The following is a 20,114-nucleotide window of genomic DNA, read 5'->3' as shown; positions in this document are numbered from 1 at the left end:
AAAACGCTCCATATAGCTGAAGGAGAGAGAGATGGATCAAACCGCTACTGTTTGTAGCTGTTTTATCCATCACTGATAGTAAGATATGGATAAGTGGGTGTGTTGACACTGTAAAATGAATATGAAGTTCAAAAATGGATGTAGATAGGATATTTGTATTAACACTGCATGACCTCTGCTCTGTTTGGTTCTGATCCACAAATGATTAGCAATTGTGTTTTTGTTGTACGTTTTTTCAAGTTTTCTTTGTACTGTAGTTTCTTTGTCTGCGCTGAAATGCACTCAGATATGCGGCCTTGACGTGAAACTGCTCAATTTCCCACTAAAAGGGTGATAAATTACCCACGAATCGACAGCACCTTTTAAAATCGTGATGTGCTTTTATGACTCAGATGCTGCAAACACGATCACAAGGCTGCATCTGAAAAGCACAGCAGCGCTCTTGAACGCTCTCCAAAAAAGCATTTTAGAAAGCGTTGTTTGAGCAGGTAAAGGTCATCTTTAATCGTTGCTTCACAAACCTGTCCAACAATACCTTAATAACTCATAGTTTTCATGACTAACTGCATGAATACGCTCACAACAGCCAATGAGAGAAGAGGGAGGACATCAAAAGAGGGTACAAGAGGAGGCAAAGGATGGTAGTTTTTTTTCTCTCTCCTGCGTTTGAGGAGGCTGTCCCTAAATTGTTGAGTACATAAGAGGCTCCCTGTGTGCGACCCTCTCAGCATTCAAGACCAGAGTGTGAGGGGATCCAACTATTGTAAGTTTCTCTGTGTGTTGTCTACAGGGAGAGGGGAGGCGAGAGAGAGAGAGAGAGAGAGAGAGAGAGAGAGAGAGAGAGAGAGAGAGAGAGAGAGAGAGGTGGCAGCAACAGCAGCAGCAGCAGCTTCCCTCCAACTCAACTAATTTGCTCCAGCTTGAATTCAGAGGTGTACTTTAAACTTATGAAAACATTTTCTATCCACAGCTGCCTTCCAGCTCGGCAGAGCTCATCTCACTACTTCAACTCAGCTGTCTCACCCCCCCACCCCCACCCCCACCTTGTTGCTGACTGCCGGCCTGATTTGCCTTCCCGGCGGAACTTAACAGGATCAGAAGAGGTTTGCTGAGTGTTTATCGAGTGCTGGAGCGGTCAGAGTCGTCATGGCCATGTCCCAGGAGCGGAGTGCGTGTCTGGGGCTCTGGGTGCTCCTTTTGCTCGGCGCAGGCATGGAGGAAGTTGTGGAGGGATGTAGCTGCCTCCCAGCACACCCACAGCAGCTTTTCTGCAGCGCCGAGATCGGTAAGTAAATAACTGACGAGCAGTTTGATTTCTGTTGACTCAGATGAGAAATTAAAGAATATTAAGGCTGCTGAATCAAAATGACTTATTATGCACTAACCCAAAAGGGTGTTTTATAAATGGGAGACGTCTTAATGATTTGGCTTACTGATGCACTTAATTATGTTTTCTGTGATTTTAACAGTGTCAGTCTACAGTGCAAGGCTACCGTGACATGAACTAATCAACAGAGCTTCAGGACTGAGCTGCATGGATGTTAATTGAAAAAATTTGGATTTATTATTGTGTTTTGTTCCAATCAAATTCATAGAAATTAGAAGTTTTATGCAGACAAAAGTCATTAAAGCACTTTATAAAGTACATACAAAATTAGTATGTTGGATTATTAGTGGATAATGTACCAAGATCAAAACAGGCTAGTCTGCTATCTGTTTTTCTGTAGTTGCATAATAGAGTCTTCTCGCTCGCCATCAAAGAAAAACAAAACCTGAAAAACAGTCAGCGCCAACTGGCCCTGGCCTACTTTCTATCTATCTGTCTGTCTCTCTGTCTGTCTGACACCCCCCATCATCCAGTTCTTTCTTGTCTAAGCACAGGCCAAAACCAACACTCTGCTCTGACTTTGAGTACTTGGCTGCAGACTGTGGAAAGCTGGAGTATGTGCTTCTGTCAAAGGTTACACTCCAGCAGAAGAGAGAGAGACAGACAGAAAGAGGAAGTAGAAGAAGAAATCGCATTTAGGGGATTTAAGTCTTGTTCTCTAATTGGTTTGTATCCAGCTTACCATTTAGAGAGGGTCGGCACCTTCCAAGTGCTAAAAAAATGTGTCTCAGAAATAGACAGTATGAAATGGAGGCTGAGGCCTGTTTTTGAAACCGTCGTAACAGCAAATTAGATCTGGGTTATGAGAACACAATGAGCATATTTGGGCCAGTGTTTTTAGGACAGAATCAAACATGTGAAGTGTGTCATAAAAGAGTGCGATGGAGGTCCTGCAAGTATGATTATTTTTGTTTTCTCCACCGTCAAGGTATAGTTACAGGACTGACAGTGAGTTGGCCTGAACCTGGACCAGATCTCAGGCCCACATGAGAGCTAGACTACACTTTCTCAGTCTAGACTCAGTCTAGACTTTCTTGTCCAAGCTGGTATAGCAAGTTTCATGATCATCTTTTGGTCTTTTGTTCTGTTGTTTTTTTATGCATTACACAGGACACAAACAAAATGCCTGGTGCATGTTAGTCAAATGTAGGCCTAAATCGTGCAGTCAGCATCAGAAAACTGGAAGTTAATTGTACAATATGTATGTATATTTTGTTTTCAACAATTCAAAAATTCATCAACAGAATATGAAGAATTTATAGTTTTGACGTCAAGTTAATGGACCAAAATGTATTGCGTTGCAGAGATATCTACTGAAGTTAGCATGCTAACAATCTAGTCCCGGCCAGTCCCGTCTCATAATACCACTCTAGCATGGCTAACTGAGCTAAATAGCCAAAGGCAGCTACAGTTAGCATAAGTTACTGTGGTAATGTGTTGCTCCCCCTGCGTGTGGGGTGACAATAGCTACCTAACACGCATGTTCCAAAAAGCTGATCAACAAATGTTGATCCATTTTTTTCTCCATTTGCCTCAAACAGCAGCTGTCCAATCACAGCATAGCAGCTGTTCAGTAGCTCTGTCACATGGTGAATTTCCCAACATGTTGAAGCGTTGAAGAGGGCCTTTTTTTGTTCTCTACTAAACCAAAACCACAAGAGCAAACATGTGAATCAAAGATTTAACTGTGTTTCCATTCTCAAGTGAGCAGCAAACATTAGCATGTTTGGCTTACTAATGTACATCCCACACTGGCAACATTAATGAAGCATTACTTTAAAGACCAAGCAGAAGGTTATATACTATCTACGTCATTTTGTGGGATTACAGGTCTTGTCAGTTATCAGTGCTACTGTCAGACGTTTCAGCTGTTGTGTCTTTTCAGTGTAACATGTCCTGAATCAGATCAGGGAAGTAAACACAACGACGAGCCCATCATAGGCAGTCGTGCCCCGAGACAGTGTTATATAGCACTGAGAGTCACTTCAAAGATGTCTTACAATTCAGCTTGAAATGGCAAACAATGAAGCATAAATATTGGAACTATCATAACTTCTGTGCTGCAGTTTGGTGTTAAATTCCCCCTTATCATGTACTAGAGTTAACTACTTCTACTCAGTGGCACAAAGGCAATGGTGCTTCACCTCTGTCTTTTAGCATGATATCATGCATGCTGCCACAAAGTCCATATCTAAGACTAGAAGAAAATGACATCAGTGCACTCATAATTATTAATGATCTCACACATCTTCATCTGCCTTATAACCTTGCAAAAGAAAAGCTTTCATATTGGCACACATCAGGCAACATGCTGATACAATATATCTGTGATAATATCGAGCATGTTTATTGTCTTAGAAACAAGTCAGCCCAACAAGAAGTTTTCAACCAGCTCATGGAGGTAATCATAAGTAGCTAGCTACAGAGCAACAGTGGACCCTGCTAGCAACAGTTTCCATCAGCTGAAACTGATAGTAACTACCTAGAATTTAAAATCTATTTGTCTTCCTCTGTTTGAATTCAAGGATTTTTTTTTTCCATTTTAGTGGTTCGTCTTTCTCAACTGCATATGTTGTGTAAGAACCAGCAGCTTGAGAACACCAGAGGGAGTTCACAATTAGTCAATTAACCGCAGGGTCTTCAGTAATTAGATGCCATTTCCTCGGGGTGTGCTCGGGTTGCTCGGGTCTGTGTTTTTAGTTTTAAATGTATGAGTCCACCTCTGAATGGACACAAGAGTCACTGGCCTCTTTCAGGTAGGATGAAACTTATTTAGGCCCATGAATAACAAATCAGACAAATCCCTCACTTACAGTAAGAGCTTCTGTGATTAAAGTGGTTGTTTTCTAGGCATAGGCTGGTGGTGGCCTTCAGTTGACCTGACAGTGCTGTCAGAGTCGATGAGCCCATTGAATAAAGCTGTACATCTGAGTAATAACCCATCTGGACAAACCTTCGACGATTCCCTTGCCATGTTTGTGTATTTGAGATTGTGTGTGTGTGTGTGTGAGTGTGTGTGTGTGTGTGTGTGTGTGTGTGTGTGTGTGTGTGTGTGTGTGTGTGAGTGTTGGACAGAGGCCAAGCCATGCCAACACAGCCTACTCCATCTCTCTCTGTTTCTTTCCCTCTCTCTCCCCACTTCATTTCCATGTCTATAGGCTTGGTCTAATGGTCTGCATACTAACAATATCAGTGTGAAAGCCCGCTGACAGTCCAGCTTTGTGAGCATGACAAGGGTGCCGATTCATCAGGGAGGGGGGGAAGTTACTTACTACATCAGTTCTCATGGTACAAGTTTGCAATATTTCTCTTTGGTTATGCAGCTCTGAGGCAGATGCACAGCCACTTTCACCCCGCAGGCGTGCCCTGTCCTTATTCCTGCTCATAACACAGCTGCAGCAGCTGAATTGAGCGGGTAACCTAGCCTGCGCAGTTCAAAGATGTCGAGGTGGGGGGGGGGGGGGAACATTTCGGAGAATCTGGGCCAAGAGAAGCATTTTAGGAAGAGACAGCAAACTGGAGCTTCGCTGCTCAGTTATTTCATGTTATTTCTATGATAAAATAAATTAGAAATGTACAGTTATGCTTGAAAACTACACTGCCTTGAAGGTGATCCAACCCAGATTGTTTCAGTTTCATCTGGACCGGGCATAAAGCTTCTCAACAGATGCTTAAAACCACTGATCTGCTGTGATTAACTGTGCTTGGTTTATTTACTATATCAACTTCTGTCCTCCCCCATGTTGCACTGATCTGCAGCCAATGCTTAGACTCCCAACTTTTTGATCCGTGGTTATGTGTTGGTGTTTTCATTATCATAAACAACCCACATACAGACTCATTATTCTACTCAAGAAGAGGAGATTTAAGTGGGGCGGCTAATTTGCCAAAGCACTTCATCCACTCTCAGATATGATTCTTCCTGCCAGAGGAAGAGCAGATCAGAGAGCTGAACCAAACAAAAGAGGGCAATAATGTGATAGCCATCGCTTGTACAGTGTACTTCTGTGTCAGTCAGTCGTGAAATCAGAGTTGAGGAGGAGAGCAAAAAGATACTGCTGCATTTTTTGAATACCATTAAGCAGCAGTGGAATGTAGGAGAAAAAAAAAACAAAAAAACGATGTAAAAAAATCAGTGTGTATATATTCGGGTGGGGTTATGCTCAAACAGAAGTAATTTCGCAGTTCTTTCAGAGTCTACTTGCCTATCATCAAATTAATCATACTGGTTTATATGTCGGCCAGTAAGAAACAACTTAACTGCACAAATGAAAGTTTAGTTTTCAACCATAAAATGTCCTGCTCAGTACATTTTTTTTGTCAAAACTGTTTATCAAGATATGTTTGTCAAATAAGTTTATGTTGTGATTTTATGAATAAATAAATCAATACTTACTGATTTATTGCTTTTTAAACACAAATATCTATTTTTGGCATCAGCTTAAAATACCCAGTATCAGTCAGGCTCTAATTAGATGAAAAATGGCAATCAGGGAAGCAAAATGTATAATAATTATTGTAAGCATTGAGTAATAAATGATCAGGGCACCAGACCAACTTATATACTGGTTTCACAGCACATGGTGCAACCGATAATGCATTTTAAGTTAACATGTGACCTTAATGATTGCTGTTGCTGTGAAATGTTTTTTCTTCATTTAAATCAAAGCACACATGACAATAAACCACAAAAACTATTTTGACAGGCTGCATATTTATCTTTCATCAGAACTGCTAAATTTCAGGGGCACCAGTGAGGCCAGTGAAAATGTTAAGTTGCACCTCAAAGATATTTGGGGCGCATCTGCAACCAAAACAGTCTCACTCTGGAGCCCTGATTACTGATGCATCGTAGTTTTAAAAAGAAAATCAAACTCAGAGAGGTAATATTTATGATAAATACAGTAAAAACAACTCAGTCATAACTACTGCAATACTACTACCTATTATACTAGTACTGCTTAATAGCAGTAAGATGATATGCATGTGTTTAGCATGTATGAAATCTTTTAGGAGTAAAAAGTACACTTCTTTCAGGTGAAGTATGCTGGATGTATAAAGTTGCACAAAATGCAAATACTGGAGTAAAATGCAAGCAGCTCAAAATGTATTTCGGCACTTTATGGCTGCAGCTACACTAATGTCAAATTTACTGAACACAATGAGGATTAATACAGATTCATCTGCGACACTGCATTGTTAGGACAAGTTAATGGGAGTGAGCTCCGACTCTTTGTCTGGATATTAAAGGTCACAGCTGCGTGTGTGTAGGTTAGTTTACAGGCAGGTGTGTCCTTCTGAGGTCAGACACTGTGATGTGTATTGTAAGACATTACATGTCATCCATGTCCACATGCAAGTTTTAAGTGTACTTGTTCTTGTAACATGTAAGAGGTCAGGAGAAAAGATGATCTCTACTTCACTTGGATCTCCATTTTATCCACAGCAGTATTGTATTTCTCTTGGCTGCGGCTCTCATGTTTTCAGTTGTCTGCCACGCTCTTGTGGAGCCTCGGGCTACGAATAATGCAGTGAATGAAGTATATTAAAGTTGTATGAAGCAAGCACTTTGTGCTCTCTGACATTTTGTATAATATGAAGATCCGTGGACGGGCTGTCTCGCTGTGGGCGAAGCAGCAAATTCAATTTCTGCCTGCATTTATTTGTTTGTCTGCCTGCCTTTCTATCTTCTGGCGTGTTTGGTTCTTTTTCTCCTGAACCAATTTCACAGAACCCAGCGAGCTCCTCCTCTTCTTAACAACACAGAAAATTGTGGTGTAGTTATGTGATGAGTGAAAATGCAAAAATAAGTGGGTGGTTTGTGTAGCTGTGTGAGAGGGTGAGGGTTAGGCAGGGTGCTGGGTCACACTTTCTCTCTCTCTTTCGCTCTATTATACTGTAGCTTTTCTCTGTCTTTGTGGTGCATCTACAGGCGGTCGTTTTGGCTCTGTTAGAGAAGAAGTGACAGTTATGCAGCAGTGTTTATGGGCGTTACAGGCTTCTTATTGAAAATCGTCTCTGCTCACCAGGTCAAACAACAACTCAAGCAATCAGCAAGATGAAAAAAAATGTGATTATTACAAAAGCAACCAATTTCACTGGAAGACTCCCTTAGTTACTGTTGCTGTCAAGCTTAACCTCTTCACACAGTAGTCCACATAACGCTATGGGTTTTCTTTCACTTTGAAATTGTTAGTAAGCCTTTCTTTTGAGTCCGTGATTTCATACACAGGTTGGCAAAAGAGAGTTTTTCATTTCTGGCCAGAAACGTTCATTTCTGTTGCCAGCAAACATAATTAGTTTCGAATGGCTAGCTTTAAGCACACAATGTTGGTTAAAAACGGTTTGTAGCTGACTTTTTAATGTTTCCCACTGAATCATTTTGAAATGAGAGCACTGTAAATGTGCCTCACATGTGTATTTGAGGGCACAGACTAGGCTACATGATACTGTGCTAAAACACTGCGTGTGTATCATACAAATGTTGGAATCTCTGTCTGTTAATGGTCTGTATTGGAGATTGGGAAAAAAGAAAACACTGCTCTTCTTGAATTTTAGAGCTATAGTAACTAGCAGCCTAGTTAGGTCTGGTATTACAGTAGACTGATTTATGCTAAAGTAGCAACTTAGCTAACAGAGACCTACTTGGACGTGTTACATTTATGCTTTATTGTTCATATATCACAATAATGTTAATGTCATGAGGCTTTAAGGATGAAGACTGACCTATGAACGTAGCAGATGGCAAGTTAATTTTGAATTGCAAGAATGTAAACTTTCACAAATCTATTAAAGAGAACAGAGATGCTAATGTTACCATAAACCAATGACAATACATTAATATCTGGAAACCTTCCGGTGATAAAATTCCCCAGGTTTTCCTCATTGTGCGGCCCATAGAGAGACCTCTGCTGTCTGAGCCAACCAACCCGCAATTTAGCACCCAGCTAACTTGAATAGAAATAAAGTGATCTGATCTTGTGGCTCGTCTAGACTTTTTGCAGGGTTGTGACTCTCGAAAAATTATCCACTGTTAAATGGCAGCTTCTTTTACAGTGGAGGCTTATATCTGACATTTCCTGTTAAGTTTCTAATGTGGCGTCACTCCTTTCCTGTTGGCAGCACAGCTGTCTGCCATGTTTCAAAGTCACTGTGTAGGATGTTTTGATCGGAGATATCAGTTAACCTGACAGAAAGCTAGTATAATAATAAACTTAATCATGCCTGATTGCTGGAGCTGCAGCAGTATCATTAGTTTAAAGCAAATGTTTGACAGGGAAATTAATTTCTCAGCTAACATCATGAATAATGTAGATGTCAAGTGCAAATTTGATGGAAGGAAAAAAGTCGTTCTGAATCAGTGAAGTCTGTTATCATACAGTTTGATTTGGCACAAGTGTGGTCAATGTGAATAAAACGTACAACATTAATGATGCGGTGTCAGCCTGATAGTCCTCTGACTCTAAATGAAAGGTTGTACAATTATACAATTTCTTGATGAGACCCAGAGACCAGCTATCCTGATACATCTACTTGATTTACAGTATGGGTGAAAAATAATGTGAAAGTAGCTCCTTTGACAAACATGGTGTGGCTTGAGTAAGCGCGTGTGTCGTGTTGTAGTAGTGCCGTATATACTGTACAAATATGTGCGTGTGTGTGTGTGGAGTCGTTTAATGGGAGTGTGCAAGCAGAGAGCTACTTGATATTCCATGTGGGTTTTGATTTCCCTCCCAGAGGAGAAGAGGGACACATCCGGTATCACTACTGAGAGGGACTGCTACACTGTCTGTGTGGGGAGAAAGACGAGTGACAAGAGAACTGACAGAAAAGGAGGGAGGAGGAGTCTATCTATCTATCTATCTATCTATCTATCTATCTATCTATCTATCTATCTATCTATCTATCTATCTATCTATCTATCTATCTATCACAGGCATAATTCAGCATGTCTCCATTGTCTCTGCCAAGTAAATCACCTCCTTATCGTGCTTCATGTACCTATTTGTCATTTCAATTCATCTTAATCCTCCTCTCTCGTCTTCTTCTTTTTGTTATTTTTTTTGTTGTTGACAGTGATAAGAGCAAAGATCTCTGGAGAGAAGATTGTGTCGCCTAGCAACAGCTCTTCACCTTACATGAAAATGATCCAATACGAAATAAAAATGATCAAGGTGAGATCTCTGGACAGCTGCTGCTGCAGACATGCATATTTTTTTTTCTTACTGTTTAGGCTGCAGCGTAAAGCTGGGTGATACATGTGTGTATTGGCTGATTTATCTTGGAAAAGTACAAATTCTGACCGGCTGTGTCAGCCCAGATGCCTTAAATCCATCTAGGCATTTATATTTTTAATTCACAGCCAGTTTTTTTCTATTTTTTTAGTTGGTTTCACACTTATTTGAGATTTAGTGTTTTTAGTTCTGCTAGTATTCTTGTGTATATTGCTGCAACATATACACTGGATGCAATTTATATGAGACATGACTAATACCCTCCCATCTATACTCTCCTCTCTCTGAATGTCTCTGTGTGCAGATGTTCAAAGGGTTTGACAAGGCCAAGGACATCCAGTACGTGTACACTCCAGTCTTCTCCTCACTGTGCGGCGTCAAGCTGGACTCCAACAATAAAGCAGGCTATCTGATCTCAGGTACGATAGAGTAGCTATGGCCAGTTTTTATATTGCACTTTCAGTAGCAAAAAGCAACAGAAAAGTAAGCACGTAAAGTAATGTTAACTTGGTACTTCAGTGTTGGAATATGCGGCAGAGTGATAGTGGCAGTCATTTCTTTTTTGCCTGAATGGCTTTTCTCTTTTAAGGAATTGATCGACACTTTGGAAGATAGGCCTATTTGCCTTTTTGCTTAGAGTTAAGTGAAAAAATCGATATCACTCTCATGTCTCTCAAGCTTAGCTTAGCACAAATGATCAGCAGGTCAAGAAAGAAAAAACAGTCTTGTTGTAATATTCATATAAGCTGTTAAATACAGCAGCATTCGATTTGCAGAATGAAACTTGACATTTGGGTGGCTGTGTTGTGATGTCCTGAAACAGGAAGTATGTGGAGCGATGGGAGAATTTCCATTGGCCAGTGTGACCTCGTAGAGTCCTGGGACAACTTGTCACTGTCACAGAAGAAGAATCTCAACTACAGATACCAGATGGGCTGTGAATGCAGAGTGAGTAAGAGCTGTTCATTCCCTATTCATACATATTTATCTTTTGTCCCGCTCTGTCTGTCTGAGAGACGCCTCAAGAAACAAAACAGCGGAGCTCATAATGCAAAAAAGGTCACGTCTCAACTCATCTTGTGCAAAATTTTCTTCCCATATTGCCACAAAACAATGGCAAGTTTGTTGTGATCTCTTTCCTTCCAATCTTTTCCACCCTGAAAGTCACATTATTCACAATACAGACGAGGCTAACTTCAGGAGTACCAAATGAACCAAAGACTCTTTTCTCCTCAGATCAACACCTGTTACACAGTGCCGTGTGCATCCACAGGAGAAAACGAGTGTTTGTGGACTGACTGGCTGTTGGACAACAGTCTAAATGGGGAGCAGGCTCGGCAGTATGCCTGCATCCGCCGCTCTGACACTACCTGCAGCTGGTACCGGGGTGGACCTCCACCTGAGAAAGACTTCCTGGACATGACTGACCCTTGACCTGTGACCCTGACATTCATTTTACTGCATTTTACTCCCGCAAATTCAAACATTTCCTGCTTTTGCTTTTCAATTTTCGGCGCGCAAAGTAGCAACATATTTTCATTGAAGAATTGGCTGATTCTGACATTTGACGGAGCTAAGCCCGACTTTAAGCTTCTGTTAGCAGATTTCAGATGTTTTCTACAGCACTGATCATTTTCATAAAGTGCAAGGGGCTTTCAACATTTCTCCAAGTCTTTTATTCACTCTTGCACAGCCCTCTTCACTTTTCCATGGAATAAGAATAGTTTTCTTGTAAATGCATACCCTTTGGCAAATACTGAGGCTCATCTTTGTTTATGCATACCTTACAGTAGGTTATGTAGGAATTTAGGTTATGGATTTACCAAAAGGGTTTTTAATTAACTGTAAAACAACAGGAAGAAAACTGAAGAAAAAAAGCTGCCAACACTTCCACAATAAAATGTACTCTACAATACTTTAACATAAAACATCTTCTGTGTGCTAAATGTTTGCAGGTAGACATTAGGACCGCCACCTTCCACCCAACACATGCTTGTGTTGAATTTTTACCTTTATATATTATTGAATAACTGTCCCATGCAAATAAAAATGCACTGTACATAGCAAAAACAGATATTCCCCCAATTAATTGTATTTTGACAAAATCTGACATATTAATTATATTTGACCATACTTCTTGTACATCTAAATCATCACAGTTTATACACTCAGAATGTAAATACTGTACTTTAGTGAGAATTAACATTTTAAAGGCTAACCGGATCTTGTTGTATAGCGTAGAATGTGTCACCCTGTGGTTCTGCGTGTTTAGTTTCCTCGGTTGAACTCTGTACTATTTCCTGTGCCAAAAATCTAATCCAGCGCTTAAACAACAGCACTGCCACCTGTAGACGCCAAGCCACCTCTCCTTCGAGGAAATGATGTAACAGGACAAGGTTCAATTCCCCTTTTTATTTTTTAACTCTGTGAAAACAGGAAGTGGAATCTCTTCAACTCTCAATTCTCTCAAAAAAAAAGAAAGAAAGTAAAAACTTTGGCACAACACGTTAACCAACACAAAGAGAGATAACTGATGTTCATGGATGAGCTGTTATTAGTGATTTAATTGTTGTTTTATAGCCGTCATTTAATATAATGTTTGAACATTAATTAAAAGACACAAATCTGAATTGACCCCTGTCTTGTTACTGGATTACTTCACTGAAGTCATACAGATTATACTGCATTAATTATCACTTAAACCATTATTTAAAGATTATATCAGGATGATGTTCGACAATAAGATAATACAATTTAGCAGCACAGTGCAGTTATTTGACAGGTTTGACTCATGTTAAATATATTAATAATTTAGACTTTCATGACTGATGTGATAACAATGCATAACAACTGTGTGGCTTTAGTGAAGTTTTATCAAACAATTTCATGTTTGTTTTATACTGAAAGAATTGTTTGGGTTTGTATTTATGTCTCTGTTTCTGTCTAAATAGAGTTTTCTATTTCCATGTACCAAAAAAGATTGTATATAAAATGTCTCAATGGAAAAGTGTGGCTCTTTGATTCTTCTTTCTTTGAAAATAATACTCTTTGCTGTACATTTAGTGAGATCCCAGGGGTGACAGCAGCATGGAAAAACAATTGAATGAGGATTTTTTTGAGGGTTTCTGCTGCGACAGAATATTTCTAACAAGACAGAAAAGTAGGAGCACATTTTTTTTTAAATGAAAAGGACTCTGATGTCTACAGAGAACAATATATATTTCTAATACTTCATATTTGTATTAAACAGTACCTTGAAAATGATCAAGTGAATATAGCAAATAAGCGACAACATTATTATTTTTGTATTATTTACAACTTTTTCACTATTTTACACGTCTTATTTTGTAATCTAACCTCAATAAGCAGCTTAATCTGCTCATGTAAACAATAAATTACATTTTGGAAAATAATTGTGATTAAGTTATAACTTCTTGCACTTCTTTACAAGCGTCCTAAAACTACATTGTCTCCTGCTTTTAAAGAACATTTCACTGCCCGAAGACAAACAGTTAAACTATCAGCAATATAAACAAATAAATTCTGAGAAAGATCATTAATTGAGACATTTTGTCGATTGTTGAGAAGCTGGTGTGTTGGAGGAGTGATTTTGTTGCAGAGTAACTGAAGAAAACATTAAAACGAGAAAAAATTAAAAGAGAAAATAAAAGGTCTTACCATGTCTTTATAGTTGGGGTAGAAAGTCTGATCAATGAGAGGGAACTTATCTGAACCCAGCCTCTTCTGATTATTGATCAGCTGGGAGAACTGGTAGAACAGGAAGAGAAAAAACAGCACAAGAGAGTCAATGTAATTTGCACAGACACATTGTTTATATAATCAATGCCATGTTCCTAAACTGTGCTTGGAGCTGTAGAGAGTCAAATGAGAATAACAGAAAATCCTGGAAGTTAATTAAAATGAAATGAACAGCTGCAAGCTCCATTGAAACATCTTTACAGATTTGCGGGTTGTTGCAGGTGTAAATTAGTTTTGCAGAGACTGCTTACAGCCCAGGGTTTGTCACAGAGGTTGTAGATGGAGTCCAGGGAGTTGACTGAGGGGATGCCTGCATACTGCAGACCGATGATCAGGTTCCTAAAATCCTCGTTCTGGGCCATGCTGAAGGCGTGCTGGCGCACCAAGACAAAGTCGGGCTTAAAAGACCTGGTGTGAAAGAAGAAGAGGAAGGATAGAGAAGAAATAAGAATGCATTTACATTTCTGGTTACTTACAACATAGTGTCTGTCATGTCATGTCATTATCCGTAACCGCTTATCCCTTTCCATGGGGTCACAGGATGTTGCTGCTGGAGCCTATCCCAGCCTTGTCTCAGGGCGAGGGCAGGGTACTCCCTGGACAAGAACATAGTGTCTGTGTGCACAAAAATGCAAATAATGTATCTGGTTGGTGTCACTTCAGGGTGTCAGGTAAAAGGGTCAAAGCGCGGGTATTTGATTTGAAAACAGATGTTTTTTACATGATACTTAAATGCAGTTTTGCATGGATGAAATAGAATGGATGACATTAGAGGAAAAACCGATATGGCCACAAACGAAAGACAGTATACTTGTCTTTTCCACTGAGGCTGCTGATGAGAGGATACGCCTCTCTGGCCTCATAAATTACTAAAAGTGGACGAAGAAGAAAAATAAATGTTTTTTTGTCCAAGAATAGATCATCATCTGTGAAGGATTTTCACTAAGCACTTTGCTTTGGATTGATAAATCAGTTTCCCTGGCAAATCAAACACATGAAGAAATGTGATGGTAAGTAGAGCTTTAAGTGGGTTCTTGATGATGCATTTTTACCACATTACCTTCATTTAAAATGACAAAACTATTACTATACATTATTATAAATGATTTAGCAAGCATTGGTATCTCACTAGCAAATGGCAGGATAGCGTCATTCATGTAGGATTTTTGGAGGTGTTTTCTTTTAAAATTTGAAATTCACCATTTAAAATTGATCTGAGAAACCAACCACAAAGATTGTCAGCCCAGATGATGGTCGTACTTTTCTGTGTTTAGTTTTAAATCAAACAACGAGAAGTTGACAGAGAGCTGAGGATCTGGAACACAAAACTGAGTGAAACGAGTAATGAAGGAGAACTAGTTTCCAAGTGCTCACTGTTGCAAAAGTCATAAGCATTATGCATTATTACTATAAAGGGGAATATGGCAGGTGAAAAATTGGAGTACTTTTACTCCAAGAGAAGTAAAACTGGCTACGTTTGTTGTAAAGTAAATCCTTCTGATTAGGTTAGCATGCCCGTGCCCTGTATGTCTCATGGTTTGGGTTTTTACTTCCTGTTTTATTTTGTAGATATATCCTCTTGTGTCTTGTTTTCACTTTCTACTTCCTGCCCTGTCAAATCACGACATCACTCTCTCCTACATGACAGTACATTAGGAGACTGTCTGGAGCTTGAATCGTTCCAGCAAGCTCCTAAAAGCGACATGTGTATACAAGGGACAAGGCTCTCCAGCAGCTGCTGTAATTATGACTGCATCAGAGGAGGAAGTCAGGGTGGATGGGTCGACAAAACACATTTCCTGTTTGTTTAGTGCTTGACCAATTGATTCACCTTAAGTGCACAATTGTTATCACAAACATGACCCTGAACTCTATTGGAGAATCTGGAATTCAAATCTTGGAAAATGGGAAAATGGGAAAGGAATCTATATAGGTTTATAGATTACAGCCAAATAGAAGACAATAAAAGGTTCAAAGCTCGAGGTTTTATGTTTTTTTCTGATGTTTTGCTTTAAAATGTGTCGGCCACCGCAGAAAGAACACCGGCAACACCAGGTCTGCTGCTCACAGAAGCTATTAGTGACCAGCGGGTTGGGGGCATAACGATATTCAGTGTATTTCAGCTCAGTGAAAGCATGACGGTGATATGGCATGACTCTTGTTATTTCTGCCTTTTGTGTCCGAATGTGTGCATAAGAGAGAGGGAATGCGAGGAGAAGCAAAGAGAGCGAGGGGAGAGGTGTGAGAAAAAAGAGACTGAGAGAAAAAAAATAGAGTAAAAGAGATGTAGAGAGGAGTGAGAGAAATGAGACAGAGGGAGAGAGAGCTCTGGCACAGTGTGACCACCACCAGCTCATCATGCACCGAGAATACTAATCAGACACTCCAAGAAACTAAAAAAGACTCTGCTGGAGAGGACACAGCAATTAATGTGACTGTAATCTCTTCATTACTGACAGGAGGCTGGAAAGATCAACATGGTCATGACTCTCAATGTAGTACTCCGGAGAGGTGTTGCAGCAACGCCACAGTTATTTTATCTAGCTTTCACTTTGGATTTTCAGCCGTGCACTTTTCACCCGACGCCCCGAAGAAGTCGATGAAACAAGACTAACAGCCTACGGCCATGTTAGAGGATCCGTCAGGCTGGACTCAGGCACAGTGATTCTTTAAAGGATAAGTTCATTATCAAGACATTACCTTTAAACCCCTTATGCTGATGGAGAAGTTTTGTGGTCTGCAGAACATTTCTGGAGCCTCACAGCTACAGTAAACAGTGTTGCAGCATTCTCCTCAGATGGGGTCCTTTAAATAATCATAATAATAAGTATAATCTGAGTCTCTGGAAGCCTAGAGATGATCCCAAATTGATTAGGAAAGCATATGAACCCTGTCTGAAGTGGGTGCATGAGCTCGAGTGCTTGTCGAGGGTGTAAATGATGTTGGTTTTAATCAATTTGGGATCTTTGGGCTTGTGAATAATTGGACTCCCTCTGTCAAGCTGTATGGAGCATTTATACATTTTTTGGGTTGTTTTATTAGATTTTAAACCAAGTCTCCATCTACTTGACCTGTTTAGGAGAGTGATGCAACACTGTTTTGCTGTGAAGCTCACAGACCCTGCAGTTTTAGGAGAGTATTTAGCTTTTAAAAACAAATCTAAACTGTGTAGTTCTTACCAGTTTCCCAAGAATTATGTTTTCAGTTGGAACAAATGAGCCACTGCCATTTTCAGACAGTATGATACTATGGGGATTTACTGTACTTTTTTGCTGTTCACTGTTAATATTTCTGATAAATCATAGGTCATAGTTCGGTTTCATCATGTGATGTTTTTTTTTTTTTTACAAAATATTTGTTCTTTAAATTGTAGTTGGTCTAAAAAAAGAAAAAAAGAAAGTGATACAATATTAGAATACAGCTGCAGACCCCGTTGAGACAGGAGTGTGGCTAAGATAACATATTCTACGGGGTGAGGGTTACTTAGTGACATTAGCATTCAGAGCAATGAGCAAAATCACTGCTTTGTCTTGAAATCGATGGACACGGTGCAATTACTGAGACAAGTGCAGAGAGTTAAAAAAAAACATCCAAGTCTGAGAAGCCTGCAATGAGCTCAGACAAGAAGACAGACTGAGAATTATGTTGTGAACTCATTACTTTTCTCCACGGCGAGTTTATGTTCGGGTGAGAACACGATGCAATTTTGGAGGTCTACTAGATAAGGAGCTCAGACGAGACACGTCGTAAAAGATCTCTGTGGACAGAACAGCGTCATGCCAGGTGTAGGTGAATCACTCTGTGCCCTGTGATGAATCCAAGTCACCCTGAATCCAGACTATCCTAGGCAGTGGTCACTGCGTGTTTGTGTCGAGCATGTGTGGACCAACCCCTCATAAAGTGTAATGACAGGGCAGAGATGTTGATTGTCAGGCTGAGGCTGCCGTCTTCGTTTCCTGTTGGTGAGCAGTGGGAGTTACAGTCTTGCTTAATCACTGCAGACTTCAGCTGCGACACTGGTGCCTGTGTCACTGTGGTCTGTGGTGTGTGAGTGGGTCTGTGTTATTGTCTGACTTACAGTCCATTCGTAAGTTTGGATGCAGATCCACTGTGGCAGTCAGTGGGTTGTAATGGTTGTGGTCATACGCCTCTGCCCATTTTCCACTGATCAGAACTTGAAGTAAACAAGTGCTTTTATTATTTCCAAGAACGTTTTGAGGTTTTTCCGTCTGAACTTGCAGAAAGGTCTTCAGACTCTCATTAATTGATGCACTGATGCACAGACATGGTTCAGCAGCACTGTGCTGGGGTTTGAAAATTGATGCAAGTCTGTTTGTGCCCATGCCAAATGTCCTCCGACGTTGTTGTGAGGACTCTAAGCTAATCCAAGGGGTGAGTTTCAGGTTTAGAGTCAGATGCTGAGAGCAGGTCTGTAGTTCTTGGTTGTGGATTTTAGATCATAGTAGTTTATCTCAAAGACTAGAACAATTAATTTCATACAAGTGTACTATGATGATTCATCTCCTGTATCTTTCATCTACTCCATGACGACAAAATGTCCTCAGCAAAATATTCTGATTTACTTTAAAGGCAGGTTTGGGGTCAGGGGATTAGATAGATAGATAGATAGATATACTTTATTAATCCCAAGCTGGGAAATTTTGGTTACACACAAATTACACTCGCCTGATCAGGAGCACTTAACTGGGCTTTTAATATAATTGAAACCAGAATAGCATATGAGATTATGTTAGTGTTTTAGGATGAATGTTACTGTCTAAAGGTTAAAGAACTGTAGTTAAATTAGTATCGGGGGTTTAGGAAATCAATGAGTCACTGCATCTTTCTGTCTGAGTGTGTGTACTTGTACAGCTATTTTTATGACATTTAACCGATTTGAGTTTCAAACCTGGGGAGTGAGTATATTTCAGACATTCAGGGGGCTGTTTGAGGGTTAAAACCTGGTACAGTGGTATAGATTTTAGGTAGGTATTGTAATTAGGATTAGGGTTGGGCATTTAGTTGTGATGGTGAAGGTTGGGAAAAGGAATGCATTATGTCAGTGAGGCTCAACACAAGCCTACAAACGTGTGTGTATGTGAGTGTGGACATGTATAACTCATATTGTGGGGACATAACTCTGTATACACAGTCACATTGTGGGGACCCACTTTCCTTATGGGGACGTAATGCAAGTCAGACAAACAAATTGACATGGTCAAGATCTAAGTATGACTGAAACGATGTCTTTAAAACTTCTGTGGCCTGGTGTAAGTGTGAAGGCATTACCTTCATAATGCCCATAACATAAATCACCAACTTTAGGGTGAAGACTTGGTTCAAGGTAAGTGTAAGGTAAAATTAAGGTTTAGGTTGGGTTTAGGTATGGAAACATAATTATGTATGTATAAGGGTGTAATGTATGAGGTACTGACCTGACCACTTTAGTCCCGCCCCTAATGACCTGCATGTCCACGTTACAGGTGCTATTTGAATGTGAGACGAGGTTGACCTCTGAGAACTCAGCCTGTGAGGATGGAAAGAGGACAGAACACAAGCAGACAGCTTCATCAGCTGTTCACATTAAGTCCTGACACAGAGGTGATCAAATACACATTAATCCCATTAAATGGTAAATTTGCATTATCATAAAGTGCAATATTGTAACTGGTTCAGGAAGCAGAATATCAGATGATTATATTATCAATTTTCAAGCATACTGTAGAGGATAATGTGTAATATGTCATAATTACAGCAATTCTTATACCAGTAACATCGTCATTTTTGATGATTTGAAATGATGACTTGTACTTGAAGCAAAACAAACTGTCAATACATAGTTACTTTCTTCAAACAAATGTTCCTTGCAGGAGCATGAGAGACAGATCGCCTTATAAATAATATAAATGATGACCACAATTGTATACACAAGGCATATGGTTTTTCAAGTAAAGCAAAGGCACGTATGCCTGTCTTTGGTGTGGTTCAAACATAGTGAGGATTTCTCTGTGACTCATAGCTGCCGACTCCTGTCTCCTCTGCCATCTATTCTCATTTCTGTGGTGAGGCTTGAGGTTGTAATTTAACTGTCAACATTCATTAGGTGTGAAACTGTTCAGTGTGAAACCCCACTCAACAGTCATCTCAAACGCAATAACCAAGTACTTCAGAATTATTTCCTTGAAGAGGCACTTCAACCAAAATGAAACCAGAGTGTCACATGCTGGCAACATATAACTTAACTATGTACAGTGACTCGAACAAGATATCAAGATTGTGGTGTAACTTGACATTGAAGTAGCTCTGGTTTTCAAAGTGTGGTTGAACATTTATACTCGGTTAAATATAAACAGCATAAAAATAGTGTTTGCTAAGGATGACAAACAGTTTCTACTTGGCAGATGGGATTGCAAACCAATGAAACACAAATTCTAGACTGAAATTATGTCTTGATGAACTTCCTGTCCACAGCAAGTGCCGACCCACTGTGACATCACCCACTGGTTTATGGACTAACTTTTTAAAGCCTTGATTTTGGCATTGTAGCCATCGCCATCTTTGATTTTTGGAGCCACAAGTGACCATATTTAGATGTGAGGGTGGTGCTAGCTGGCAAGGATATCCTGATTAGCTCTTTAAACGAGACAGTAATATACAATATCAAAATTGCAATTGAGATTATAAACTCATTAGGAAAGTGTATACTGAGGTAATAAATTAAGTGAGAAGTAGGG

General features: G+C 39.8%; 2 protein-coding genes across 2 annotated transcripts in view; one reads left to right on the top strand and one right to left on the bottom strand.

Moving 5' to 3' along the window:
• syn2b (synapsin IIb) overlaps positions 1–20,114 on the bottom strand; it is an 84,957-nt gene that overhangs the window by 17,041 nt on the left and 47,802 nt on the right. Inside the window, exons 3-5 of the mRNA XM_037100797.1 lie at positions 18,816–18,907; positions 13,632–13,788; positions 13,300–13,389 (exon numbers count right to left, since the gene is read on the bottom strand). Of these exons, the coding sequence (XP_036956692.1) occupies positions 13,300–13,389; positions 13,632–13,788; positions 18,816–18,907 (339 nt within the window). The remainder of the gene's footprint in view (positions 1–13,299; positions 13,390–13,631; positions 13,789–18,815; positions 18,908–20,114) is intronic.
• Positions 841–12,969, top strand: LOC119020971 (metalloproteinase inhibitor 4-like). The gene is made up of 5 exons (XM_037100798.1): positions 841–1,285; positions 9,464–9,561; positions 9,926–10,040; positions 10,445–10,569; positions 10,858–12,969. The coding sequence occupies exons 1-5, from the start codon at positions 1,147–1,149 to the stop codon at positions 11,053–11,055; spliced, it is 675 nt and encodes a 224-aa protein (XP_036956693.1). The 5' UTR covers positions 841–1,146; the 3' UTR covers positions 11,056–12,969.

The sequence above is a fragment of the Acanthopagrus latus genome, chromosome 6 (assembly GCF_904848185.1).
Source record: "Acanthopagrus latus isolate v.2019 chromosome 6, fAcaLat1.1, whole genome shotgun sequence".
NCBI lineage: Eukaryota > Metazoa > Chordata > Actinopteri > Spariformes > Sparidae > Acanthopagrus > Acanthopagrus latus.
Note: the sequence above shows the minus strand (reverse complement) of the source record. Positions and strands in the feature narration are given on the sequence as shown.